Below are 21,031 nucleotides of genomic sequence, written 5' to 3' on the forward strand. Positions count from 1 at the left end.
GCGTGGTCTGCCCGCGAAATGACCTTTCATGTCTAAAGTGAACAGAACAACGTTTACTCCTCTTTTGGCCTAGAATTGCAGCCTACGGTCAACATTTCACTCATTTCTTTGCCTTGGCCAACGTTTATAAAGTTTTGAAACACCTATTTTCACTTTTATTTCCGCAAGCGCTGCAGGGCATATGGGATAGCGCTGTTCATTTTCCCAACTTTGAACGACAGCCAGTATGCGCAAGCTGGTTGCAGCGGTGTTGTAAAACTCCCCGTCTAGAAACATCTTGAAAGATCGATGACAGTAACGAGTTCCTGAAGACAATACGTGACATCTGACAGACAAAATGTCTGAGCGGCAGCTGCAAGGCTTTCGTTGAGTCGTGTTTTTCAAATTTGTTTCTTTACTTCGCTGTCTCTAACCAATCGGCACGAGAGCGGTAGAGAAGGCGAATGAGCCTATGGCGTCGTGACGTCAGGCCTTCTGACCTTATAAGGACTAGCTCCTCCCAGATACTTGTTTTTTTCTCGCAGAGTCACCGCCTTATCTTTTTTTGCTTTCGTGAGTTTCCCTCCCTTGTTTTTGTATATTAATCGCGATGTCGTCCGTTCGCGCAGCGTCAGATCCTCGGCGCACAAGAAAGTAACAAAAAAAAAAAAGTTTCTTTTCCGCACTTCCAGTGTTCATGAAGTGCGCGAGTCCGTGCGGCTTCGCGTCATCGCAGCAACGGGGTGTGCGGTAGCAGCGTAAGCTCTTCGTCGTGCAGCGGGACGAATGGGCGTCTAGCTGAAGTCATCGTGTCAATTCTGGTGCATTCGTACTACATTGAGGACGTATTCACTGCTGCAGCGAATCCACCTGGAAATCAACTGCCTTCGAACGACACTTGAATGTGGCCGCTAATGTAGCAGCCCTTCGACGCGGTAAGTATACTATCTCCTCAGAAACGGGCGGAGTCACGAACATAGCTAGCGATCGGCTGTTACAGCTGAAATTTGTGACTGAAACGAGGTATGCAGTCGCTGATCTAGTGTCGGGAGAGCGAAGCTGACGGGAGCTAGGCGCGGTGCGGACGAGCTTCTGGTGGCTCCACGGCGAGCGGCACCCGATTTTATTTGGGACGCCTTGGCGAGGTACCAAAAAGCGGCGGAGCCGGGCATCCCACGTCGCTCCTACGTCGGAAGGTTCGTGGGTTACACTTTTGGTCATGCCTGGCGCTGCGGCCTCCTTCACTTTTCGCCGACCTGCGCTGGGCTCGGCTGTGTTGGGGCGTGCTCGAGGGGAAGAGGCCGCCGAGCCCACGTTTAGGCGCACACAGGCGCTGGCGCAGAAGCCGATTGAACGAAGTATACAAGCAATGGAGTTCGTTACAGCGTGTGATTTGTAGTGTTTGTGGTCCTCTGCCCTTGTTGTGAGCCTCTTCGTAAAGAGGTTGAAAAAGAAACTCGCCGCTGAGTGCGGGAAAAGAGATCGGACGATCGCATCGTAGCTGAGCCGTACGGTACCGAAGCGAACATGGCGGCCGATGTAAGTGCGTTTTCCACCGCAACGGCGAGCAAGTTGCCGACGCTGGCCGCCGACCCGTCGTGGCCGCGCTACGGTGAGTAATGTAACCGGATAGCCATGACTGAAATGCCTCGGGGCCCGGTGACACATTTCAACGCTTTTTGATGTTCTTCCAGCGGCGGTGATGTTTTTGGTACTACGTCCCTCCCTGACGTTTCGAGCAGACGGGTTGTGGCAGTACGATTGAACGATAGGTGTCATGATTCAGTACGCCGGATATTTCCAAGCTCATCGATAACTGTGCAGCCGCAGGTTTACACTCACGAAGAGACGTGTCTGCCGGGCCAGCCGTGTGGCAGCTGTTTACGCTCAAAGTGCCGACTGTGCTACCGCACATTTGTTGGAACTGCCGTCCAAGACCTCATTGCAGGCGCTTTGCTTTCATGTAGGCGACGCGTCCTGTGCGGTATGCTTAGGGTGATTCTAGCCACCCTAGTATGGTAAACTTCCCTGCGTGTTTCGTATACTTGCTGAGGCACTAAAATGCATCAAGAAAGCATGTGTTCTCGTTATTTTTCATTTTTGCTTTGCATTCATGCATTTTACATCGTTTGCGGAAACAGTCACTCCAACATCCGGCTACGGTAACGACCAACAGCTGATACAGCTGTTTTTTAAAAGGCGGCACATATCGGCAACGGGCACCGCCAAACATATGCTTCTGTGTTGTCGTATATTTTTAATGCAGCGTTTTGTGTCAGACTTGGGCATCGTAATGGCTTTCCTATTTGGGGCCGAAGATCCCTCGGTCTAAAAACGTTGGCCGCGCTTTCAACGCTTGCGGCGAGCCCCGCCGGATATGAGTGCAAGTGTTCGTGCCTTCCTGTCGCGTCGAGACGGTGCATCTCGCTACAGGCCCGTCGTCGGCCGGATTCCGAAAGCACAGGAGCGCGGTGCTTCGCAACTATATCGCAACTGCGCACATGTGTACGAAGACTCGGCTAGCTGCCTGCTAATGAATGTCGCCTTGAGGGAGAAACGAGTTCTGCGAAATACAGCACCGCAATTAATCGTAGGCCACCCCCGGAAGTCGGGGGCCCTATTTTGTCCCGAACGAGCTGTGGGAAGATGTAGCCCTCGCCGTTGCAGCAAGAAAGCTTGTACGGCGGAGTTGCCTTTGCTGTCAACTTTTTTACAAGCCGTACTTTGATGCATGGCATGGCAGCGAACTCCGTGGCATGTTTTTTGAGCGAAGAATTGGGGGCTGGAAGATCTCTTTCGACGTCATCCGGAGCGCAGCCGTGTTTGTTTTCGCTTTCGAGATTGTTGGCGGCAGTTGAGTCCGTCGACTTTTAAGACTCAAAGCAAACTTGATTCGGGATTTTGCAGCGACGTCTTTGGGTCGCGACGCGAAAGTTGAATCCGGGAATAACGCCAGAGCCCAGCTGTTGCCGAGCAGACGAAATCCGCGCGGTCGGTGCAAGAGCAGACGACGTGGATCGGGTTTCGGAGCGCAAAACGACAGAAATAAGTTCCTCCGACTTGGCAGATCACAAATATACAAAAAAAAAACGCGCTTTGTCGTGGTGTCTAAAACCGTCATGAATCGGAGTACGCTGTCAAGCAAAAAAAGAAAACTAGTGTAGCGCTGGTGACAGCTCTAGGTTCGCGCGTTACAGTCCGGGCTATTGTTCCCCATCCTATATCGCCTCATAAGCACTCCCAGAAGTTGGAGCGCACAAAACAACGCCTCTCCTCTTCACGGGGCACAAAAAGCTGCCTTGATCGAGCGCCGGCGGCGATATTTTTAACACCTCCCGTGAGCCTTGCATGACTGACGCGCGATGGGTCTCCGCTTGGCGCCTGCTGCTCGTGGTTTACTGACAATTGCGTGGTCATCTAGAGTAAGATGTCCGTGAGCAAACGCCACATACCCGCGAACACTGTTCCCCTCATCTTTTGAGACGGGACGGTGCGCGTTTCGAAAGCGCATGAATGATTCCGCCGGTGTTTCAAACGACGACACACCTCCGCCCACCAGTCGCTCCTGCAAATTCGCTCTCGCAATCGTCTTTACCATCCCACATGGGGTGTTTGTGGTTGGAATCTGCACCTGTACCGCTTCTTCACCGCGCATTACTATCGAAGACGGCTTCATCGTCCACGCGATTTCGCAATACCTAACAGCCGGGTGCGGCCCCTCACAGCGTGGCGATATGCGTGGGGCATTGATCTGGGCTCGGCCTTCGCGGTCGACCAGAGAAGCTCGCCTCCAGGCACGCAGAGGCGTAGGGGGTTTGCCCGTGTGCAAGTAGGTGCGCCGCTAGACACAGCACAGCAGCGAGGTGCCTGCCCACGCGTTGTATGTACGTGTAGCGGAAGGCGGCCCACTATACACGCCGGAGGGGGAAGCGTGGTGCGAGCGGAGGCGACGTGCGGTCTTCGGGGAGAAGAGGCGTACCGCACAGCTGGTCTAGTTTTGCCGAGGAATGCGCATTTATGCTTGTTTATACACTCTGGCGAAATTTTTTTAGGAGTGGCCTCACAGTGTCTTGTGTGCAACAACTTCACTTCACTTCACTTTACTACCTTAAAGGCCTCCAGGATTGGGGGGTATTACATACCCCCAAGGGGGTGTGCAGCTACTCCAGAGGACCACTGTGGTCAGTGTCAAAGAAGCAGGCACAAAGTGGGTGTCATTCCACGGAGTGCAGACCAAGGATACATGCTTCTCACTCTTGCTAATGTCACAGAGGTTGGAGCCTGGATATCATCACTGTCACCATTTTGTCCTCAGTGTGCTTTCGGCTATTCACCTCAGAAACTACCAGTTCAAATGATACTTTTGCCTTGAACAGTGCATGCCTTGCTCTTTGCCACAATATTTATGACAGCCTGCAGAAAAAGAAAGAGGAACAGTAGAAAAGCAACTGAGGCACTCAGGTGCTCATGAAACAGATTTGATTTTGCGCAAAAGTTAAGAAGGTCCACCATTTGAAGCAGTCTTAAGGAAATGTTGTTCCACTTTTGAGAACATCCACAAGCAGCTTGTCAAGGGCTGCCAAGAAACTCGTTTAAACCTAAACTCAACTCGAGGGAGATAAAGACAAAAAAAAAAAAAACTTGGCAGTTTTCTACAAGAGAACGCAAAGCTCCAATTGTGTAGTCACTTCCACAGAGCCATCACTTCAGGATTCGTGGAAAACTGCGCCAAAGCCACTTTTGCAGTGTTTACCTTGGGCACCATTCCCACTTCCCTGTCTTATATCCTACCCTCCTCTCGGCAGAGCAGACAGAGACAATGGCCCTCGTCTGTCCAGGGTTGCACTGTTTTTAGATTCATTAGATGGGCCCACAATTGTAGTGTTCTTGTCATGCTGGGGGCTTTGCTATCGCAAATACTCCAAAACATGTGTTCTTTTGCACCCCTCAGCTGTGAAGAGAGCAATCGCTTGTTTGTGGCCATTGCAGCTCTGCTCTTGATCCCCTATCTGAAGGATAAGTCAGTGTAATTTTCTTTTTTTTTTTTTGTGAAAATTATCATTTCTAGGGCTGAACAGGCAAACTGGGTATCTGTTTCAGGTGTGCTGCGAGGTTAAAAAAAAAAGGGGGGGGGGGGGGGGAGAAAGTTATTTCATCGTTTAACATAGAGCAACTTGCCAAAGCAGAAAATATAGTGGTGTAAAGGCACACCTCAGACATGACAGCAGCAGGAAATTATATTGTGAGTACGGATGGACTTTTGCAAAACTGGGAAGCCTTGCCCGTCTACTGTGAAAAGGCCATAGTAACAAACAGGGGATAGCGTAGCGCAGCATTTGATGGATGTGCCATTAGGTAGCAGTCAGTATTAAAACTCATCGAAGGTGGAGTATAGCTACAAGAAGCACTTTCTCTGTTCGAAGAATTGCAAACATTGCTTGGTATTGTGTACTGCACTTGTAGCAAGTAGTTTTAATGGGGGGGGGGGGGGGGGGGGGGGGATATCGAGCTGTATAGAAAAAGCACAACTGCAGGGATATGAAAAGAAAAGCGAGTGCTGACTGTCAAGTAACAACCTTTCCTTCCTGGTTGACGACTCAAAATAAAGCGATTGTCTCCGAGTGTCAGTCTCCTTTTTCTTTTGCCCAACCGACCATTGTACCAGACTTCAGACAGGCCTGGTGTGTACATTTTCTACAGGCCGCACTCAGAGCAGCCCCTTCTGGCTTCAGCAAAAATAGCGCAAGTGTATGCTACAGAACAACCTGCAAATATGCACATGGCTATGTGCAAACTCAGTGACCCATCTTTTGAGAAACACTAAAGGCAACTGAATGGAGAGCCTGCGCTGACACTTGACAGCACCCAGGGCTTTTGGCAAACAAGCCGCGAACTAGATAAGATGCTTGTAAGTGCTGCCGCCGAGATTAAGTTTTTTTTTCCATTTTGACTTTTGTTGTTTACACTGGTAATAAGGTCAACAGAGCTCTTTGGTACAGCTAGAAAAAGATGCCAGTGAATGGTTAGAAAGCAGAGCTCTTAGATCATGCCGCTTGGGAAACTCTGCTTCAAAAAGTGACTAGTTCCAGTTGCCACTTTCTAGGTGCTTGCAAATGGCAGCGCCATCTGGATTTTTGTTAATGTGGTGTTGCAAAATGACTGCCCTGAATTAAAAGGGGTTACGAGCTCTCACTTACTTACTATCGCTTGTTTTTTTGCGAAGCAGTTATGCATTTATCAACGTTCTAGAAGTTTGCAACTCAAACACAGTTTAGGTTATTGAACATTGATTTCGATTGTCGTGAAATCCGTAAACACCCAGATTTTGGCCACCTCAAACCGCTGTTTTTTTTATACATGTACCCTTTTGGAAGTTTCGCAACTGGTAATATTGAAGAGCTCTGGTTAGAGCTTTTCATTTTTGTGCATTGCAGCTTGTACGCTTGGAATTCCATGTTACGTTCACCATTAAGCACCATGAAATATGCAGTCCTACAGATCCATCAGCACTGCGACGTATTACTGATACGATACCTGTTTTGAGGCCAACAAACAACTGCTTTTCCTCATGCTTTGTCCAAACTGCATCCAAGCTTCCCACTTGGGCAAGTCATGCTGTGAATCTAATCTATACACACAGTGTATATAAGGGGCTTTCCATGTACAGCCTTTGTCAGAAGTCTGGAGCCCAGGGGGTTTTCTTTTTGAGCCACACTGTGTCGTTCTTAATGAATCTCTAGCGCTCCAAATTTCCTGGACGTGAGAAGACTTTTGATGCTGCCTCCTGCAATAGGTAGGACTTCCACGAATGCTCGTGGAGTCCCAGTATAAAGCTTAGAAGTGAACCCCCTGGGCTCTAAACTTTTGACAAAGACTGTACCTACACAGGCTTCTTTATACAGTATGGAGCGCCACTTTTCACGTGGACTAACAAATGATGTGTGCATAATCTGAAGGATCCATTTCACTGCAGCCAGAACACTTTCTGTGCAAGATAACTTCTAGTCCTGTGCACTGCCAGCAAATGTTTCAGGTGGATTTTTCTTTGCATTTTATGCAGTGTATCCACAACTGAGCAACATGATAGCTGACGGGGTCAAGGTGGATGGCAGCTGGGAGCTGTGCATCCACGTCACCGACCTCAAGCTCGACCGAAAGCTGAGGGTCAAGGGTGACATGCACATCGGGGGTGTCATGCTTCAGCTTGTCGAGTCACTGAGTGAGTGCTCTTGAAACCCTCTGCTCTGCCTTTGTTTCTTTTTCCACCTCTCGCCACTTTCTAGAGCAGTGGTTTGATATGGCTGCAAAGGGTTCTTGTCCCTCAACAAGACTGTCCTGGAATTTAGTGGCCACCATATGTTTGGGATGGTGGTCGTGCTGGGGTCACAGTTTTTTGAGCAACATTGTCCTAGAAGCTGCGGGAAAGACAGAGCAGGCCTAGCGCAGACTTGGAACTGGTGATGCAAGTGATGTTGATTGGCAATGCATCAGTTGCAAGTTTGTGCTGGTCATTCTCCCTATCTTTCCATGTCTCTTTGCACAGCACTTACAAGAAAACGGCTGCGGTGTACACTTTCATCCGCATCCCTACCTCTTGCTACAAGGTAACTTCTGGGAAAAATTATCACAGCCAGTTGCACAAGCTACCTCTAAACCCTGATGTCTCTGACTCTTGAACAGTGGTCACTTATGCTATAAGGGGTTCTCAACAGCCAACTACTGCTCCAGAGAGTGCTCAAAGCTGTCACTGCTTTGCCTTTACCTTTCAGAGCGCAGACAGAGCAGTGATATCTGCGTGGTCTATTTTGCGTTGTACGCTGCATCATGTTTGAGATACCTGAACAGGAAAGGAGTGTTGCTGTTGCCCGAGGGACAGCACGACTTTTATTCTTGCCCACAGGCTGTTCTGTGCTGGCGTATACGAAGGCTTGGATATCCAGCTATTCCAGAAAAGTGTTATCTTCCAGGGCTGTTGTGTACTGAGACATAGACGCTGGAAAACAGCTGGCCGGTCACGTGTTGCAATTCTCATTCGCCTTTCAATTGCTTGTGCAGTGAAATCGCTCCTTTCTTCAGTCTTCTGTTCAGTCTTCTGTTAACCCAATACCTCCGTTGTGTTGATGGAAGTAAGAAATGGAAAGAAAGATCAGTGCTGCTTTCCTCCTCAGTTGATGTCACCAGCTTCTTATAGCGCTCTTTTTTTTATTGTGTAACGGCAGCTGCTCCTCATCTTGTGTGAAGCAAATAAAAAAGACAGGCGTTGTGCACTGGTCTTTCCCGACGGAGCCTATTTTGAGTGGGAGGTGGGGTTGCCACGGAAGAGCGAGTGCTGCTGCCTAGCTTTCGAGGGCTGCAGCTGCTACCCTTCATCATTGCAGGTAGATGGAACGAAGGCCATCAGCCGAGTTGTGGGAGGTGGCGTGAATCCTCTCCACCTTTTTCTTTGAGTTCTTGCATCACTTGAGGCCAACTTGGCAGGCACTGAAGCGTGCTACATGGTTTCAGCAACATTATCTGTTGCACATTTATTTTGGGCTAAAATTTGGAGGAACCCTTTCGTTGGCTCTTTGTTCCTCATTGTTATTTGTGGCTCTTGCTCTCTGGTCGGAAGTGGCACTGACAGACTTTGTGCTACCGTCAAGGAGAGCGCAATTACAAGCGCATGTTTGTAAAAGAAAGCAAAGATGCACCTTTAGGACATCATTGGCGAAGTGCTGGAAACATTGCACGTGCTGCTCTGAGCGTGCTTTCGTTGTACTAGCAGGGATGGGGAGGGAAGGAAAGGCACCCCACCCCCTTCTACAGAAAAAAAAATCTGCTGCAAGATAGAAAAGGCCGCGCTCGGTGAGAGGAGTTATCAGGGGCCCTTTACTAGCCCTGCCACTATCTGTAACCAGTTCTGGGTGCTGTTGCATTTACATGGTGGAGAGGCGGGAGGCTTCTCTGTCTGGTTCAGTGCATGCAGGGAAAGAAGGAATGCGTCCACTGACTCAATTTTTCTGGAGTACACCCAGTAACGAACCGGAGATATGCATCCCAAGGGCTTCATGCTACACAGAAGCGAGAATGTAAGACTGTCACACCAGTAAATTTGGAAACATGCTTACACTAGGAAGTACAGTCTTTGTCAAAAGTAACCAGGCCGCATGGTTTTAATTCTCAGTCGTATATTTAAACTATTATGCCAGCCGTCAAGCTCCAAATCTCCGTATGGCAAGGACAACCCCTGTCCTCACCTTCAAAAAACTTTTCTTTGACCTTAGGGAAAGCCGTAAAGGCTCTACTATACAAGTCAGAAGCAAACCATGCAGCCTGGTTACTTTTGACATAGACTGTACTTTTGGTGGGTTTCAAAAGATGGTTGGCCTGTGAAGATACAGCAGGCAGTAGATCATTGCAGATCTGTTAACTACAGTGCTATGCTGGCAGCAAACCTGTTGCAATGTCATGGTTTGACGTCAGCGGAGCTGTCCGAGATGGTACACAACAGCGATGCCAGCGCCCATAAAAACCCCATCTATCGAGATGTTGTCGGTACCAGAGGCACGTGAACCTTAGCAGGCACACTTGTAGCCCTGCTGTACTGCCAAGTACCGTGTGAACACAGCGTAATGACGTCCAACCCGAGCCTGTTCCTTACGACTCTGCTCCCCCCTCCCGCTGACACCACAGTGAACGAAGTGATGACAACTTCTTCCGCATTCGAGAGCAGTAACGCATTTTTCCCTGTCAGTTGCAGTGTGAAAGGAGTCTATGCCTCTGTTCGTGTGTGCAGCTGGGTCAAAAAGACTGTCGCACACCAGCACCACGCAGCGTTCTTAAAAAAAGTCAACTGTGTGAATTAAGGCAACTAGGGCGCCGGCGTTGCCTCTGGCAAGAGGCCCGAGGTCTGTTTCTGAGGGGGGATGAACATAGCTGGAGTGGCAGTCTCGGGACTTTTGCGATTCTGTAGCGAGTCAGGACCTGTGGTAGCCACTTACTCTTGTGCACAGCGTACTCGAGCTCCTTCAGTGCTGCCTTGTGTGCTCTTATAAAAGCGTAGGAAACCCAACCGGTTGGTTTACTGAAGACTGGAAAGAAGTTCTTGTGCAAAGTGCAGTTGCTGTTTCCAGTGCCTTTGTATTGAGACTGAAGCACTTGGTGATTATTACACGTGAGACTCATTTGCCTTGCATTTCTTTCCAAGAACTTATAGCAGGAATAGAATTGTGGGAGAAACACCTTGGCCATCCACAATTTGTGCTTACGACAGCTGGAGAAGTGAAAGATGTTAACCTGTTCCATTCTGTAAAAGAAAGGGAAGAGAGAGAAATGGAGAGCTAACCTTCAGCACCCACATAGTAATGAGTGGTTGTTTACGAATTGGATGGCTCTGCAATCGAGGGAGAGGCCCTTAAGAGCACTTCCATGGATTAAAGGGTATTCGGAGACAGGGACAGATTTATGGGTCACTCTTGAAGGAGGCAGTTCCTATTCGAACCATGCATTTCTTGCATTATTTTTGTTGGAACAGTCTGTTCGGTTTGGTTTGGTTTGGTTTATGGGGGTTTAATGCCCCAGAGTGACTCAGGCTGTAAGGGACGCTGTAGTGAAGGGGCTCTGGAAATTTCGACCAACCGGGGTTCTTTAATGTTCACTGACATCGCACAGTACACGGGCCTCTAGAATTTTGCCTCCATCGAAATTCGACCACTGCGGCTGGGATTGAGCCCGTGTCTTTTGGGTCAGCAGCCAAGCGCCATAACCACTGAGCCACTGCAGTGGCGCGGAACAGTCGGTTTCAGCATGGTGTTCGTATTGAACATGGAGGGGGGGGGGGGGGGGGGGGAGCCACGTTTGTTGCACCCATGCAGAGAATGAGCTCTTGTAACATGTTTGGGGTGAAAATGGCGCTACTGCTACTCCACACCGTCTGCCAAGGGTGTTGTGGAGGAGGCAGCAGCTGTGCAGCAGTGTGTCTCACTAGGGTCAGGGAGAGGGGGCTATTTTTAGACCTTGTCCCCTCCGAGATGGCGCCGGTACTAGGCGAGAAACAGAAAGAAAGGGAGCAGGAAAAAAAGAGAAAAATGGTGCGAGGCACAAATACGGTTCTGAAAGCTCAGGGGAGCTGCACTGGCGGCAGCGGAAGTGGCGGCTTCTCTTGCGAACTGGTTAGCAGGGCGTTGCAAGGACACGGTTGGTCTCGGTTGAGCAGCTGCTAACACAGGGAGGCTGGCCTGTGTGGGCAGCCTCGCTGCCCTTGTGCTCTGAAGCGATTCAGCTGTTATGGGAGGTAAGGTTAAGGTCGGGGGGGGGGGAGCTTCCTCTACTAGCTTGGGGTGCATTACTCATGTGGCTAGAGACGGGGCAAGGAAGCGAAGGGTTAGTCACAACTTTCTTTTTTCAGACGGCACTGTGCACTTTGCTTTAGCTTGCAGGAGAAAAAAGAGTATGTTACACAGCAGCCCTTCTGTACTTTGTCTTCATTGTTGAAGGCAGAATATGCTGCATTCCACCATTCACTGTTGAAAAGAACTTAAGTTGGTCGGTTTAGTGTGTGTGTGTCTATATATATATATATATATATAGTACAGCTTAAGGGACTACAATTTGCAAGTACCGTTGCACTCACTATCACCTGCAACACATCCGGAGTGAACCAACTGAAGCTCCTGCTCTGTAGAGAGCCAGTGCATGTTCATGCAAAGCACCAGACATGCACAAATGTTCATGGTACTACAGGGCTCTAATGGCTCTGGGAACTGGGCTGCTACTACATCTTGTGCTGATATATACTACACACATAACTCCAAAAGGAAGGAGCATAGGGGATGTCTCTTTTCTTTTTAATTTGTAGTTTTCATCAGTGGGATATTAATAAAAGCAGAAAAACAAACAACCACATGCCACCGGTGTGATCCAAACCCATCATCGTGAGTTCGGATCACACCGGTGGCATGTGGTTGTTTGTTTTTCTTCTGCTTTTGTTAATCTCCCTCTGATGAAAACTACAAATTAAAGAGAAAAAAGACATCCCCTTTGCTCCTCGGTTTCGGTGTCTGTCGGCCTCAGTCATGTACGTCATAACAAGCACCTCTTTCCATTCCCTTGCATACACACATAACTAGTGTATCAGTCTCTTGAGTCTAGTGAAAACGACATGCAGCTGTCATTGCATGCTTTGCAGCCGTGCGGCAACTCTAGCCAGACTGGACCATGTTGCAAATCTCAACTGATGCTAAGGCAGTTCCGTTGTCCGCTCTTTATATTTTTTTTCCTCGTAAATTTCGGCCATACAAGTCTAGTGCTTGTTTAGTGGCAGGCATTACATTTTGCCAGATCTTTCCATGTCTGGGAAAGTACAAACACTGCCTGCCATCGACTTGGACAAGCTACGCCGATATGTTCGGAAGAGCAACGATATTGTGCCACCACTGCCTGTTCCGCTATCTACCGCTCCGCTATGTTCCACTATGTACACTAGGCAGACCCACTCTTGAGCATGTTGACTTAGTGTGGGGGCAGATGTGATACGAGGCTTAGGGAGAGGTCAACACGCAATAGGGCTGTGGGATTTGCAGCTACACGCTATCTGCAAAAAGCGGAACATGTAGTGGACACAGAGGAAGCTGATAAGCTCAATACAAGAGGAGTTCCTGCTTTCCTCATGTTGTGAAAACTGCCGCACGTGTTCCAAATAAAAGGCAACACAGTTGCATTGCTGTCATTATCTGGAACGTAGTTCTTTAATTTGCTGGAAACAGTTTGGTACAGTTCTGTGTTATATTCATGTTTGAAACGCGTCAGTTTGTTGGTGCTTTGCAATTTCAATTTAAGAAGTAATAACTTCGATTGTACACTTTGGGCAAAGGACAGTTATAACTGTGGCAAACTGGGTTACGTTATTTGCAAACTTTTTTTGATACAGGCATTGTTTGGCATGTTTACATGAACATGGAGTAGAATTTATAAAGGTTAGAGTCTCTTATAAATGAAATTGGCAGATGTACACAGCATAGTATCTAATTCATGCATGCAATGTGCAGTGAAGAAAAAGATTAGACAGGACACTTAAAGGGGCTGCGAAACACTGCCTGGGGGAATACCGGCTATACTTCAGGTGGGTTCTTTATGTCACACAGATGCTGACTTAACAAGAATTACAGGAATCGATGCACAGGAACGGGAGTTATTCAGTGAAGAAATTTCAAAATACAAGCAAACAAAACGCTGCCCTCAACTCGATTTTGGCGGGGCTTCCCACTCCTATTTCGCTCTCCCAATGACGGCACCTGGCGCAACCAATCAAAACAGCCAGCCAGAGCACGTCGCGGAAGTTTGTACTCCATGGTTGCTTGCTCTCTGTAACTCGTTCTTGCTGAGACTGGCAGCGTTGTTACCATGCCAGAGGGCCCCTGGTGGTGTATTTTTATTTTACTTGCTTTGCAGGGCTTTTATCTAAGACAAGCAAGTTGTTTTTGTTGATCTAATATAAAACGCAGACAGGTGACAAAATGTGTCTCTATTTATTCACACAATTTGCAGTATATTTACTGTTTGTCCGGTCATCAAGCTCGCGCCAGGTGATATCATATCTGCTGCTAAAAACCCGCCACTGTGTGGCGACACCATCAGAGCCATGAAGTTGTTTTTGGGAGGACATTAAAATATTAAAAAACGGAATGTACGTGGTATTACTGACGCTAATAGCACTATTATAACTCACTGTATGCAATCAACAGGCAAAACAGTTAACTAAGATTGTGTTTCTGGGCCCCTTTAAGATCCGCCTTAAGGGTGTGACGCGGTAGCATAATGGGTTAGTTCCTGGGTTAGTTAGTGGAGCCCCGGTTGCTCTCACCTGTCCTCTGCCCTCTGTGCACAGATGTCCCGACAGACTGGTCAGACCATGCCCTCTGGTGGCCGGAGCAGAACCAGTGGCTCACACGCACCAAGTCCACACTCGACCAGTGCGGAGTCATGGCTGACGCCCTGCTGCACTTCACGCCCATGCACAAGACACTGCGCATCCAGTTCCCCGACCTCCGCATCATGGACGTGCGGACAGACTACTCGGTCAAGACCTTCTCGGCTGTGGTCAAGGTCTGCAAGGAGCTAGGTGGGCACTGCTGGCGTTCTTGTCAATCGGAAGGGTACTGACGTGTTGCGCAAGTTCTCAACTGCTTATTTATGGGTCTCCGTCTGCTAAACTCATTCCCAGTTCAAACGGGGATCGTGAGAACAAATCCAAGTCAGCCTGTGGTGACTGGTTCGCATGTTCCTACGACACAGCTGCTGTTTTCACTGAAAATGGAGCTTTGTAAGGTACATAAGACCAAAAAATTTATGACATTCAAGCATCGCTGCCACTAACCATTTTCACAAGTGATGTTGTCAACCCTGTTTTACATGGATCTCCGAGGCTGCACTACTGCGTCATTCAGTTCGTAATGGCAATCACTGAGCCCTTTTCAGTCTTGGTGCCACAAATTTGAATCAAATGGTGGAGACAGACATTTCATTTTTAATTGAATTTCCTCAGCGATACGTGCATGCTTTACTGCCAAATACATGTCGGCATAGAAACAGAGAGCTGAGCAATTGATTTTGACTACCAACAGAAATTGGATGGAGCCGTCCTCAGTGTGCTGTTAAATTGAAGTGCCATACAAAAAGCACTACCGTGTACACTCGTGTAAGGGCCGCACGTCTTTTGCACAGCAAAACTTTTTGTCAATCCTTTCTGGTGCGAACGCCGAGCGAGCTAGCGTTGATGACGGACTGCGTGTGCTGCGTTACAGGCCGAGCACGGCACACGGGACGACGCGTTCGTGGTCGTAGCGGCTTTCACATGGCCAAAATTATGCACGCACGAAACAGTTTTTGGCTTCTTTGGGGGGGCGGGAATTGCCGGCGGCCAAGTTGGGGGTGCGGCCCTTACACGAGTATATACGGTAATTACCACTTTTGGCAAACTTAGTGCTGCCTCTCCATCCAAATGCCCCTGAACTTAGCCCACATGAAAAACAAGGAAAAAGAGGTGCATTTTTCTCGGTGGCTATTCTGCAGCTGTTTTTTTTTGTTTTATTTCTCTCGTGCAGGCATACGGCACCCTGAAGAGCTGTCCTTTTGCCGACCGCTGGTGAATGAGCACCTCAAGCGAAACTACCGCAACATTGGCTGCAGTCCGCGCCAGCGACCCAAGGAAGGCACCGACAGCATCCAGTTCAACCGTTCGAAGGGCGCCGACAGCAACGGCACTCTCGACGGCACCCTGGGATCACCGCACCACTCAGTGAGGAGGCTTTGCTCTTTCCCCCTCTTCATTATTCACCCACATCTGAGAGGTCTGTTCGCTGCTACGAGCTAGTTCCCTGCTACGAACTAGTTCCCTTCATGCTGCACGATGCCATTCATGACAGGAGTGCAGCCTAGTGTCCTCTGCATGACGCCATTCTTTTCAAGCCAGTGCAGATGTCATACAGACGTAGCTCAGTGAAGCTCTGCACTTCCTCAGCTGCCGGTGCCGATTTCGCACAGCAGCAGACTGCATCATGGCAGCAGCATGCAGGGACGGCAGCAACACATCGAAGCAGTCAGCCTGCTGTGAATACATGCTGCACTGGGCCCCAGTAACGACAAGGCATGTCCTCACTGCACACATCTGTGCATGTGGGAAAAAAAAGGCGACACTTGAAAGGAACCGACAGGAGCAGTGTCAAACATGCCTTGTGAGAGGTGGAAGGGACGCTTGGAATCAAAATTCCTCTGAGCTTCTGTGACTGTTGGCAGTGTAAGGTGCAGCTTATGTTTTTTTTTTCTTCAAGGTAGCAGCAAAGAAAAACGTGCACAGCGAACGACTGATGCCCTGAAAACACTGACAGTGCACCAGAGGCAGAAGAGGCTTGACGTTTGTGTCTGTTCGGCAATACTGTCGCGCTGTGCCTGCACTGCTGAACTGGCACTGCATGAGTGCGGCACTTTTTTTGCAGCGCCATGAACGAGTTCACTCTGTGCTGGGGGGATCGAACAGGCCTTATGTGGGATTTGGTAACCATAGCATATTGTGTCCCCCCCCCCGGTTACTGGGATGCCATTTTAATATGTCCAATAGAAGATATTGTTGTTGTTGGAATGCGACCCAGCAGAACTGCAAAGGGACAGGAATGCATCCCGTGCAATGCTCAAAATGTTGGAATCGCCTCTTGTGGAACCCATGGTTTTTCACTGTCCTTCTTGACGAGGATGTCAGAAGAACACAGTTACCTTCCCATGCTAACTGCTGTAGGTGAGGAACATCGTGGGTTCACAAAGTGCTATCGTAGCTAGTCAGAATCCACCTTCTGAACTGACAGCTCACGTTTGTTTCATTCTCCACATTTATGCATTTATTTGTAACCACTCCGCTCTCCAATGAGCATAGTGCCTTATACTGGTTCCACTTACTTGTGGCAGCCCTTCTTTTCACAGAGTTCGCCAAGACACATCATTTATGTCACGAAAATAAGTGACGTGATTACATTTGATTTGATAGTACGATCGTGTCTTTGGATGCTCTCATACGACGGTTGAGAACGGTCTGTCAGACCTGTAAAATTAGTTTTCAGTCTTGAGACCATGAACTGCTGTCAACTGTTTGGATTACATTGTTTTGTTTGCCAATATCCCTCTAGAGAAAAGTATACAACAGCTGGATCTTACCGTCACTCACCTATGGGGCAGAAACGTGGAGGCTAACGACAAAGGTTCCGCTTAAATTATGGACAACGCAGCGAGCTGTAAAAAGAAAAATGATAGGTGTAACGCTAAGAGACTGAAAGCAGGCAGAGTGGGTGAGGGAACAAATGCGGGTTAATGACATCCTAGTTGAAATCAAAAGGAAGAAATGGGCTTGGGCAGGGCATGTAATGCGAGGGAAGATAAAATCACTGGTCCTTAACCCTTTCGCTGCCAGGTTTTTTTCTCACATCTGCACACCCCCTGCCGGGTTTTTTTTGCATGTTAGTTTCCTGGAAATTTTTTTCTAGTAACGCCCTAAAATGCTCTGCAGGACATGTAGACATGTTTATTCAGGATAATCTTATAGATATTAGTTGTAATGAATGAAATCTTCCAGCACCAATCTGGCCTGTCGGATTTCCTCTTCTTACGCGGATTTTTTGGTGGCAGGGGGACTTCATCGCTGTCATCACTCGACAAGGCACTTAGGTGGGCTCCTTCCTCGTTCTCATTATCATTGGACTCCGAATTCACAAGCAATTTTGAATTTCTTCATCCGTCAAAGCGCGGACGAGTGTGCCACATAGCCTCATGGCTGAGGTGCGCAGACCAGAGCGAAGTGACCCGGATGTGGAAACATGCGCGCCATCTGTTGTTTAAAAGTTATTTTACAAGATCTACGAATTTACGGAGTCTCTCCATAGATGGCGCTACATGTTGGCATAGTTTTTTTTTTTCACGAGTATTATCGGGAGCGGCAGGGGTGAGTTAAAAAGCCAAAACGAGTTAACTCGGGAGAGGCAGGGGGTGTGCATATGTGCTAGCCCGAGTTATCTCGGGTGTGGCAGATTAAGGGTTAAGGGTGACTGAATGGATTCCAAGAGAAGGCAAGCATAGCAGTGGGCAGGTGAGTTTTAGGTGTAGGTTTATGGGGTTTAACGTCCCAAAGCGACCCAGGCTATGAGGGACGCCGTAGTGAAGGGCTCCGTAAATTTCGACCACGTGGGGTTCTTTAACGTGCTCTGACATCGCACAATACATAGGCCTCTAGCGTTTCGCCTCCATCAAAATTCGACTGCTGCTACTGAGATCGAACCCACATCTTTTGGGTCAGCAGGCGAGTGCCATAACCACTGAGCGCTACAGGGTTAATTGGAGAAACATGGAAGAGGACTTTCCTGCAGTGGGAGTAGTCAGGCTGATGGTAATGTTTAAAAGGCACACAGATTTAGGCAGGAGCTTTTTGCATGCCGAGCCTATTGATTGGCGTGGGGGCAGAATGTGACACGTAAAACGCAGGCAGAAACTGTTCTGCTGCTGCTGGTGATACAGTGTAATCCACTTGTAGTGATACCAGATATAACGATATTGCGCTTATAACGATCAAATTCTTGAGCCTTATCAATTCTCCCATTGCCTCTGTGTAAAAATAAACTGTACATAGCTATACAATTACCAGCGAAATAACAAATGCAACGTTAGGATTCTGGCCACCCGGAAGGTGTTTACCAACAAAATTTTTCTGAAAGTTTGATAAAAAATGCCCAGGCTTAGCTTGGTTAAGCCAAGAATGCGTTGCATATTGCGTGGTCTTTTTGCGCGAGGTATTGCTTGGCGGCACTCCATTTTCTCAGCAGCTTTTCCTCCGTGACGTATGGATGGATGGATAGGAGCGCCCCCTTTGAAACGGGGCGGTGGCAACCGTCACCATGCTCAGGCGTTTTTTTTTTTTTTTTTTTGTTTTTTTAACGTGGTTTGGTGGCTGCCCGGCCGCGCCCAAGGGCTGAACTGAGTGATTGCAATATGCTACGCATAAAAATAATTTACTTTGAATCAAATGATGTAAAAAACTTCAAAAACTGAGAGGCGTTGCTAAATTAATCCATGGGTGAGCCTTGCTTACGGCGTTGGGAACCAAGCGCTATCGTTGTCGCAATCGCTGAAGGGAGGAGCTTGCTTGGCCGCTGTCTCGCACAAACGCAGTTTTTGCCAGTTCGTGCATTTGTGAACTGGGTAAAAAGTGACGCCGGCGATATCTGTGAACCCCCTCCCCACCTTTGTCATTGAGGTGGTTCAGAATTTACCTTTTTTTTTTTTTGAAGTGTTAGCTTTTCATGGTACGCTCCCCCGTTTGGCGCTGTCCGCAGCGTACACCTTGTCAGCGCACCAAGATGCTGTTCGCCGATAACATCGCGGCATGTTCTCTGGCCATGGCTCGCTCGAGCTTGGCAGAGCGCCGAGACGCTGTGCGCCCTCGACAGGAGTGCCGGCGACGTTGGCTACATGCATGAGGGAATATATGGGTGCATTCTTTTTGCCGGTCGAGCTATAATGATAACCAGTTGTAACGATCAGATCTTCCGGTTTTTTCGACATCGCTATAAGTGGATTGCACTGTACACACCAGACCCCTGAGGCGTCGTGTATTCAGAGCGTGGCCTCCTTTTTTCTGCCCTGTTTGCGTGCAGTCAGTCACACACTGGAACACATCAAGCTTCAACAATGGCATCCCGCCCGGACTGAATGGGAGCTTCCTGACCCCGGACAGCAGCTTCAGCTCCCAGTACGAGCTGCCCTTGGCCCAGAGCCCCAACAAGCCCCCACAGGACATCAAGGCGGCCCTGCTGAGGCCCAAGACCCTCGTCGAGAGGGCACGCCTCAATGCGGGGTGAGTATGGGTTGTGCCCTGTTTTGTCCCATTCCGTTTATCCATGCCGCGGTGGCTCAGTGGTTATGGTGCTCGGCTGCTGACCCGAAAGACGCGGGTTCGATCCCGGCCGCGGCGGTTGAATTTCTTTGGAGGAGAAATTCTAGAGGCCCGTTTGCTGTGTGATGTCAGTGCACGTTAAAGAACCCCAGGTGGTCGAAATTTCCGGAGCCCTCCACCACGGCGTCTCTCATAGCCTTAGTCGCTTTGGGACGTTAAACCCCATAAACCAACCAACCAACCATGTTGTCCCACTCAGTGCCCATGGCACGCTTCTGCCAAGCAATAAAGACGTCACACTCCCAGTCACAGTACCTACCAGCATTTCAATGGAAACAAAGAAAAAGACTGTCTTAACTAGGCTACGCGTTAGTTGACGCATGAAAGCCACGCTGTCCCTCCATTTTCTCCCTCTACTTCTTTCTCTCTTCTGATTTTGTTCGTCTTCCTTCTTTTCATCTTCTCTCTCTTGGCCTGGCTTGCAGACTTACTTGACAACTGCAAAGAGCTTCAGCGACATGACCACTCGGGGTGGGGTCACAGGAACAGGGGTCTCACCATAAAGCAAAACATGTACGGTCAACTCTGAGTAGTCTGCACTGGCAGAGTCCCAAAAAGTTGTCCGAGCTTTTTCCGAACACTTGATGCTGATGGGTCAAAGCTTCAGTTCAAATTAATGAGAGTCCATTCCTTTTAAATAATGGTGCATGGTAAAGGAAAGTACAAGGGCTTATTTAGTTTATTTCGATCATGCTGCTAGCCTCTTTCACAGGATTGGGTTACAATATATTATGGTTCTAGACACAATCATATTGAATAGGACCTGGCGCCCTTCACTGCAGCATACCTTACAACTGCCCGGATTTTAGCTTTGGCAAATGAACATACACGAACTCCCGCTACGATGATCCTAAACTAGCCCAGTGAGAACATGCTGTTAGATGGTGTTGCCAATGCAGGCTATGAAGAGCTGACTTTTAGCAAAACCAGAGTGCATAACTTTGAACCGTTTTTTAAGTGGGCTCGTACCAACAACCTGTGAAGTAAAGACTATCTACTTATTCTCAGTTTCTAAGATAGGCTGGCATGCTCTCAACAAGCACAGATTTGCAGATATGTACTTCTGTGCTTTCCCTCTGGTAATTCTATGTTTGCAAAGGCTGAAGTCATGAGCTTGCATCTTGTTACTACATATAGGCCGCCACAGTAGCTCAGTAGTCGTGGTGCTTTGGCCGCTGACCCGAAAGATGCGGGTTCGATCCCGACAAATGCTAGAGGCCCATGTACTGTGCGATGTCAGTGCACGTTAAAGAACCCCGAGTGGTCGAAATCATCCAGGGCCCTACACTACGGCGTCCCTCGTAGCCCGAGTCGCTTTGGGACGTTAAGCCCCATGAACCAAACCAAACCTTCTTTCTGCGCAGTAACAAGAGACCACGTCCTGTTTCCAGTTCCAGAAGTAGCTTGAGCATAGTGGTGTTCTGGGCCAGTTGGTAAAGCATGTTTAAGGGAGGCGTAGCGCGAAAAAAGACAGGGACGAGAGAGACACAGGACCAGCGCTGGTCCTGTGTCTCTCTCGTCCCTGTCTTTTTTCGCGCTACGCCTCCCTTAAACAGAAGTAGCAGCTGCAAGCCACCTGCAGATAGG

The 21,031-nt window shown here is 48.7% G+C and overlaps 1 protein-coding gene across 4 annotated transcripts in view; it reads left to right on the forward strand.

Annotated features, from left to right (window-relative positions):
• Window positions 1–551: 551 nt before the first annotated feature.
• Window positions 552–21,031, forward strand: part of LOC149332814 (unc-112-related protein-like) — a 35,406-nt gene continuing 14,926 nt past the window's right edge. For 2 of the 4 annotated variants that reach the window (XR_016285263.1, XM_089558410.1), the window contains exons 1-5: window positions 1,215–1,591; window positions 7,040–7,198; window positions 13,844–14,077; window positions 15,060–15,253; window positions 19,146–19,345. Coding sequence is in view for 3 of the 4 variants with exons in the window: in XM_089558410.1 (XP_089414536.1) it covers window positions 1,507–1,591; window positions 7,040–7,198; window positions 13,844–14,077; window positions 15,060–15,253; window positions 19,146–19,345 (872 nt within the window). In the remaining variant the exon portion in view is untranslated. Of the gene's footprint in view, window positions 915–1,033; window positions 1,176–1,214; window positions 1,592–7,039; window positions 7,199–13,843; window positions 14,078–15,059; window positions 15,254–19,145; window positions 19,346–21,031 lie in introns of those variants that run through there. The other 2 variants (XM_089558411.1, XM_089558412.1) reach the window with 2 other exon arrangements.

This window comes from Amblyomma mixtum, chromosome 8 (genome assembly GCF_055824585.1).
Source record: "Amblyomma mixtum isolate Tamu chromosome 8, ASM5582458v1, whole genome shotgun sequence".
Taxonomy (NCBI): domain Eukaryota; kingdom Metazoa; phylum Arthropoda; class Arachnida; order Ixodida; family Ixodidae; genus Amblyomma; species Amblyomma mixtum.